Source organism: Electrona antarctica (assembly GCF_951216825.1).
Source record: "Electrona antarctica genome assembly, chromosome: 9".
Taxonomy (NCBI): domain Eukaryota; kingdom Metazoa; phylum Chordata; class Actinopteri; order Myctophiformes; family Myctophidae; genus Electrona; species Electrona antarctica.
This window is the reverse complement of record NC_136790.1, coordinates 11,509,383-11,517,679: the sequence shown is the minus strand read 5'-3', so window position 1 is coordinate 11,517,679 and position 8,297 is coordinate 11,509,383. Positions and strand designations below refer to the sequence as shown.

General features: G+C 39.5%; 1 protein-coding gene across 1 annotated transcript; it reads left to right on the top strand.

The window, feature by feature from the left end:
- Nucleotides 1-3,012: 3,012 nt before the first annotated feature.
- Nucleotides 3,013-8,101, top strand: LOC306929307 (E3 ubiquitin-protein ligase TRIM17-like; the record flags this gene model as incomplete). Its single annotated transcript, XM_079509748.1, has 6 exons — nt 3,013-3,483; nt 4,081-4,176; nt 4,550-4,783; nt 5,788-5,932; nt 6,884-6,961; nt 7,049-8,101. The coding sequence occupies 6 exons, from the start codon at nt 3,013-3,015 to the stop codon at nt 7,543-7,545; spliced, it is 1,521 nt and encodes a 506-aa protein (XP_079365874.1). The 3' UTR covers nt 7,546-8,101.
- Nucleotides 8,102-8,297: the final 196 nt, after the last annotated feature.

Sequence of the window (8,297 nt, the reverse complement as noted above, 5' to 3'; positions counted from 1 at the left end):
AAATGTAACTTTACTCATTGTCAAGGCCTTTTTACTTTGTGTCAGTGGAAGAAGTACTCTGATGTTATTTACTTACCGTATAAGTAAAAGTACCAATACTCGAGTAAAAGGCCTACATTCACAATTTCACCTCAGTAAAAGTTCTAAAGTACTATCAAAAAACAGTAGGCCTACAGTATGAGAGTAAAAGTAATCATTATGCAGAATGTTTTTAGTTTTTAATTTTGTCAAAACTTTGAAAAAATAAATGAGGGGATTCTAAATCTAAAAATCCAAAGTTACTTGTAACTAAAATAAACAATATTTGCCTCTGATGTGTAGTTGAGCAGAAGTACAAAGTATTGAGAGATGGAACCCACACTTTTATGTAAGTACACAGTAGGCCTACTTGCGTAAATGTACTTTGCCGTTTCCACCACTGCTTTGTGTTACGTTTGGCCAAAGATGTTAATCCGCACTGACACAGTTTCCAGTGAATGCATGTGTGGCATTTGTTCTAGCTCTGTTTCAACAGTAGCGGTTCATGAACATGAGCAAACAGTCATGAGATTAATTCATCAACCACAGGAGCAAAGAATAATAATTATGGAAAGGTTGAAATATAATTATTTTGTACAATTACTGCCACGTTAATTTAAATGAGTACATTAAAAAGGGTATAGAGCAGGGGTTCTCAACCTTTTCAGGTCGTGACACCCCAAAATAATCATACTTGAACTGGGGTGCAGTAATGGTCTTTCATTTCTTTTTATTCTTTTTTTTTTTAGGTAGGCTATTAAAAATGCCTTAAAAGTCCTTAAATTGTCACTTTTGGGGAGTCGGGGACACCCCCCAAATCATGTGGGCACACCCCTGGAGGGTCCTGACCCACATAACAGGTTGAGAACCACTGGTCTGGATCAGACAATTATCTTGAGGGAAAGAGTAGCTCCTTTCAAAATATAAGGAATATCATATTAAATAAAAGCCCTTGCAGACTGGATCCGTTTTTTGGAAAAAACGGCGGAAAAAAGCAGCTAAAAAACCCCAAAACGCAGCAGTGTGCCTTTCATTCATGTTTTTTGCATGGATTAAGTATTTTTGGACCGGATTCCCAAGGGCTAGTTAGGGCTTAGTTGATTCCAAAGGTCACTAAATATCTTGGCAGAAATCAAAAATATACAAGCTCATAATGCATCGCAGGGAGCAGGGAGATCGGCTAACTCTCAGGACTCATAATAAGATCCACTTTCCTTAAGATTTTCACTGGGGGACGACGACAACACAAACTCTCTATGAGGCAAAAGAGTCATAATTAAATGTCCTTGATCTGTAGTACAATTTATAATTTTATAATTTAACAGACATTCCTGCAGGGCCGTGCAGAGAGCACTGAGGGGGCATGGGGTGCCCAAACCCCAGAAAAGGGCACATGTGTGTGTGCACAGCTTGCCGATTTTTGGGCTGCTCTTTTTGTGGGGGTCCCTCATGCCATTTCACATCAGAAATGTCTCATGCTAATGGAGCAAGATATTCCACAAAACTTGGCCCATGTCATTGGACTGAAAAATAAGCAATACATTACATACACACCAAACATGGTAAATGGTACTGTAAAGTGCCAAGAAAACTATGAATTGCTACAAAGTAACAAGGATACCAGGTCAACAACAGACCCAGTATCTGTGTAAATGTAAATAACAATACAAAATAAAATAAAATAAAATAGGCGACAAGATGTTGACAGGTGCTTTAGGGCTGAAATAGAATAACCTAATTAAATTAAGTAGCCTAGGCCTGTACATTTGATGTGTTTTCATCTCTTTCACTTTTATGAAAGTACTGATTTAGAGCCTATAATACATGATACAATACCTTGGTCATAATTTCATCTCTTCATCTCTAATGAACCTATCTCAAATGATGCCATGTAAAGAATGGTAATCCCCACCAAAGCATAAAAACACAAGTCTAGGTCCAAATATTAACCCTTATAACTATAATGGGCAGCTAACAAAATGATTAAGACCATCCTGTTCCTGTAACCATTTCAGTTCTGGCGTAAATCACAAATACCAGGAACCCTTGAGGCCCAAGAGGAACTGAGGCCCCAAAAGAATAAAAGGCCCCTAGAGTAAGTCAATGACTGACTGTCGCCCTCTTGAGGGTCAAATCGATCATAGCATCTGAATTTGGCTTAAAGGACAACTTTAGTTTTTTTCAACAAAGGTTCATGTTTTAGGTTGTTATTAGAGAAAGTAAAAGGTGAGTGTAATTTTTTTTTCATTTGCTGCTTTCTTTCGTTTTAGGGATTTTAGCTGTTTTTGACAGGGGGCGGGGGCATTCGAGCATGGGGCTAAATATGTATTTTTTTTTACACCATTTTATAGCGATTTATTTTTTTATTATTTACTATAGTCCTACTATAGACCGCAAGAAATTACATCTGGCCACAAAAGATCACCGGATCTACCAAATGTGTCAAACTGACATATTGAGCCTATGACACACAGTGTGGCTTCCCCCCAGTAGGCTACCTTCACATTCAGTAGATCCTGTGATCTTTTGTGGCCAGATGTAATTTCTTGCGGTCTAGTAGGACTATAGTAAATAATAATAAAAAATTGTAAAGAAATACATATTTAGCCCCATGCTCGAATGCCCCCGCCCCCCTGTCAAAAACAGCTAAAATCCCTAAAACGAAAGAAAGCAGCAAAAGAAAAAAAATTAACACTCATCTTTTACTTTCTCTAATAACAACCTAAAACATGAAACTTGGCTGAAAAAAACAAAAGTTGTCCTATGGCCTATGCCCCGTCGGACCTATGAGTCGTCGGACAAAAGGCTGCCCCCCTAAAGTCAATGAGGGTTCAGGGCTCAGGGCTTGAGGGAGACAATTGGGATTGGGCCTGTGACCGAAGACAACAGTCCTATTTTATACGGGGCGGGCTATCAAGATAATAATATTGCCCCACCCATTCCTGGCTGCTTCCTGAGTTTCGATTCTCTTGACTTCTTCACTTCTCTAAAGGAATGGCGACAGCCACAGTCGGTGTTCCAGTGGAGGAGCTGACTTGTTCCATCTGTTTGGAGGTGTTCTGCAGTCCGGCCACCCTTCCCTGCGCGCACAACTTCTGCCGGAGCTGCATCCAGACCTACTGGGACAAAGGGGACATCAGCTGTCCTCTCTGTTTGACACGATTCCCTCAGAGACCTGCTCTGTCTGTCAACCTCATCATGGAGTCGCTGGCCAGCGGCCTGCGCTCTGACGAACCACCCGCAGGGCAAGACGATCCGCAGAAAGAGAAAGGTCTTCTGCTGCAGCCTGATGAAGAGGTCACCCAGACCCCCAAACAGAACAAAGTCATGTGTTCTCAACATAACGAAGACGAGATGAATCATTTTTTTCTCCAAGATAACGCGCTTATATGTGAAAAATGTGTTGCAGCACGTCATAAGACACACAAAACGGTGCCAGCAGTTGAGCAGATCCCTCAAATAAAGGTAAGAAAGGGAAGCAGTGGCTGCTGCACATCATGTCATAAAATCATAAATGGTATTGTGATGTGAGTGACTCGTTGGGCAAACACGCTGTTCTGCTGTTCTGTTCTGTTAGTTTCAGTTTCGTTTCTTCAGAATGTAATGTAAACCAGTGGTTCCCAAACTTTGTCATGTCAAGGACCCCCAAAATGATACTCATTAGCCTGTGACCCCCCATTTGAAAATATCTCCCAAAGACCCCCATAAGAGAAGATTTGTGCGGCTCTAGCAGTGATTTTCAACCAATTTCATTTCAAGGACCCCCAGTTTTTGACCTGAATTATGCTACGGTCCCCCATTTAATGGCATTTCTATCTCTGGGACCCCAATTCATATTGTAAAATCAATATTAATTTAACTCTGAGAGTGTACAAATGGACCCGTTAGGGTACACTCTCAGAGTTACAGACCCATAAGGGTCCATTTGGTTCCAAACTATATAATTTACCTGGAACTCCCTCAAGGACCCCTAGGGGTCCCCGGACCCCACTTTGGGAACCCCTGATGTAAACAAGTTATTTCTGTTGAGTTTACGGTCTGTTGTCACTTGTACTTAAATAGAAAATGCTACGAAATGAGAAGATCCCGACAATAAACAGCGCACACAATGTAAAGATGGACATCCTTAAAGCGCAGATGAACATGGAGACATTTAAGGTAATCCCCTCCCATCATGGTTTTCATAGTGGGGAGGAAACACAAAGAAAAAATGCAAACTAGCTCTAGTCTATACTCTATATGGTCACACTCTGAATTAGTTAATTATGTAAATTGACTATAATATATGGCTATAGCAAATTAAGTAGGTCTATCAACATAAACAGTCCAACTGTATCTGGATGAATATTTTGTACAGTATCAAAAGTCTATTAACAATGAATACAAGTGAATTTAAGCACAGTGTCAAAGTTCAGCAAAGTGCAAGTGCAGAGTAAATTCAGGAGTCTATAGTCAAAAGTCAGTAATTTGGTAAAAATGTTATTATAATACAAATGAATAATTATTTGACTCCCATCTATTGCTTTGTTAGGAATCTTCTAAGTTTCAGAAGGAGGAGCTGGTAGCGGATTTCTCCAGACTGATATCTACCATCAATGATGTGAAGGGACGACTGATGACTTTCATGGATGAAAAGGAGAAAAAGCTATTGCAGAAAACTGAGAGCAAGGTTGCAACGATGGAAGCCACCTGCAAAAGCCTTGAGGATAAGGTGTCCAACATTGATGCCGGTCTGAAAAGCACTGATCCCTGCACAGTGCTCCAGGTGGGATTTCACAACACCAGGATGTTTTCGTAATTGGTGTGTTTGGTAGTAACAAAACAAACATTTAAAAGGAGGAAATATGGTGTACATGATGACAGACAGACCTTTAATGATCGTGCAGGGGAATTTCAGTTGCCAATGGCAGTACAGCAGTAAGAAACGCAGAGCACATACAGGAAGAGAGAGAGAGAAAAAGAACAGTATCAATAGTAATATTTCAGTTGAAGAATAAAATATAATTACAGTAGGGCTCGAGGCTAAGGCACCCCAAAGTCGGACACAAATGAATCTCCCCTGGGACGCAGAATGAGAATAAGGTTAGAAATATGTTTAGAGTTGGGCATAGTTTTACTGTACACCCGGTGCGAGTTGGTAAAAGGGCGACTTCATTGGTATTCATGCAATGCCACTGCGCAAACTGCACAAACTCGCAGCACAAGACAAATAGAAAATGAATATGATGTATATAGAATTCTTAAAAAGTAGATTTTTACACCGTTTTTTTTTCTTTCTTTCAACACATGGCATTCATTTCACATAGTTCTGTGCTGTGATGGTCTTCTATTTAACTCTCAATAACAACAGGTCAGCTCATAAAAGCCCTCAAGTCCAAAGGATGCGACGCATTGTAGGCTTGTAAATTTGCTAAGTTCACTGTGCGACACCATCGTACCGACGAAGTACAAATCATGTTTCTACAGTAATTCCTCCAACACTTGTGCATTGTTCTTTACCGCATATGACACCCACACACACCAGCTGATTGCCTGGCTGGCAATCGCATTTTTAGTAGCCACAAATCAGTAGAAAGGATTTCCAAGCCAATTTCTCCAGGAATAATAATAATGTTATGCAGGTAAAATACTGGCCTGTAGTGAAAACACAGCTTTTCAGAGGAAACATGTGAACACGTTGGACACCTTTTGTCACCATTGAATAGAAAGAGGTGAACCAAATAGTTCTTCAAACCTGTTATTGACCCACAATGTTTATGGATATTTCAGGTGTATTCTTCACTGCAAAGTAGCTTAAACCAAGCATCAAAAATCCAGTCCTCTGATGATTCAGCCTTAGACCCTGATGAGAAACTAACAGAATCCAGAGACATCAGAGAACAGCTAGTGAAGGCTGTCACAGCTATATGGAAGGGTAAGCAGCATCATCATCATCATCAATGACACAATATTCTGTCTCCAGAAACCTCAGCAAACATGCTACAATTATTTTCTTCCCTTTGGAATAAACTAATGTCGTGGGTCCTGATGACCTACGCTACGAGCTTGTAGATCTGCTATTTTTTGAAAAATCGTGAAAATGTGGCGCAAATCTTTGAATAGATATTCTCTCAGAGCGAGCGCTTTTAACTCAAATCTTTGCTTCTGGGGGGTGCGTGGAACAACATATTTATTTTGAGATTGGGGTCCGGGGCCAATTACATATATTTCTGGGGGTCCTTGACATGAAATAGTTTGAGAACCACTGACATAGAAACATCAGAAAACTGTCAGGATTTAGAAGGCCTTTGTAGTATCTTTTCCCAGGTCTAAATGGGTTAAAGACCTGTAAGCCTCTCGGATGATGACAACTCATAACAATAAACACAATTTCTTTTGGGCCGAACAAATAATTAGACGAAAAAAAGGGCAGGGTACAACACTTTTTTTGTTGTTTTTCTTCTTTCTAATTATTTGTTCGGCCCAATTTTTTTTGTTTATTGTCATGATTTGTCACCATCCAAGTTGGCTTTGTCCGAGGCTTACAGGTCTTTAAATAAATACTTTCTGAAACTTCTATGGGAAAAATGAGAAATTCTCTTCCAGGCCGCTCGTCGCGGGACTGCGACGCTCTATAATAAAGGGACTGCGACGCTCTATAATAAAGGTCTTCTATTTTTGAAAAATCTTGAAAATGCGGCACACATATTTGAATATTCTTTCAGAAGACTTTTTTTTTATTTCGACGTCAGGCCTAAATGGGTTACGTGGTTAAAGCTGAGACCAGTCTAACAACCAGGTCACACTTCTATTGAACGGTCACCCTGTACGCAAAGCATGACGACATGTGCTATATTCCTCTGATTTCCATTTTGTCTGTTAATAGAACAAGGCCCTGTCATTGCAAAAGCCCTGGACATTGATTGTACAAGCAATTTGGTTTTACTGTCTACAATGGACAGATGTAAGTAAACCTCTGATAATAAACGTTTTAGAAATAAAATAAAAATATGTCGGACAAATTACACATTTTCTAATTCTTATTCCACAGTTAAAGAGTCTCTCACCTTTGATCTGACGACTGCCGGCCGCTACATCTGGGTGTCTCCTGATAAGACCATGGCCAGGAATTCATACCCCATACTCCAACCAGGTGAAGAACACCTAGACAGGTTAAGTAGTTTTCATGTGAGGGCTTCGCAATCCTTCACAGGAGGAAGGCACTACTGGAGGGTGCGATTTCCCACCTACCCGGCTCATTTTGGGATGCAAAGTGACAACACGAGTTGGTGTGTTGAGATAGTGGATAAAAATATTGTGGTATGTTCTGCAGGAAGTACATTTAAAATTAAATACCCTCAAAATGAAAGCTATACCCTGTTTGGAATATATCTAGACTATGAGTCTGGAATCCTGTCTATGTATGGTTTATATTCAAATCTTGCAAAGCTCCTGTACTCATTCACCACCAGTTTCAGTAAACTGGTTCTGTTCCCAGTGTTTAAAGTTGGAAACACAAAAACACAAACACACGTCCTATTGTCATAGAGGTATTTCAACTTCAGTTGCTTGCCATTTAGTAGCCTGGTATCAGACTGAAGGCATAATGCTTCAGTCTGACATTTTAGGTGCGCAACATGATGCACAACTACTTTAAATAAAACTTAAATTAGAGACCTGTAGCCACCTTTATCACAATATTACAGTCTCTCTTACCACTAGGGTGCACTGTCTCCTTTGTAAATGGCCAGCTATCTAGGCTAACTGAACTGAAGCTTTCAGAGATTACAGAAATATTTCACAAGTCACATTTTATTTTCAACGGAATATCCTCACATTATTTTGTGTTTATTGTTTTGTGAGGCTTTGTTGATTGTATATTTTTGAGGGGCGCAGGTTTAATGTTTGTGTTTAGTTTGTTTTAAAAACACTATTGACAATAAAGAGAATTTAATGTTTGTTTTGTTACCGATTGTTTTACATCATCATTACATCACCTAATCATAGCACAAGAGCGCCCCTCACTTCACACAGGTGTGATTTCTTTATGTAATATTCAGCCCAGTTGTTTTAACATTTTGGTTATTATAAAATAAAATTGATGTCAAGAAACTTGTTTGGGTGCTTATGTTATTTTGTCCTATAAGTTGACCAAAGCAATTGGTTTCCTAAAACGTAGCCTGGCACTTTTAGGTTGTGTATACAATGTAAACATATTCGTATTCTAAAACGTTTACTTTACATGTCCTGCTGTGACAGTCACACAAACATTTATTCAATTGTATAACCACATTGTACCA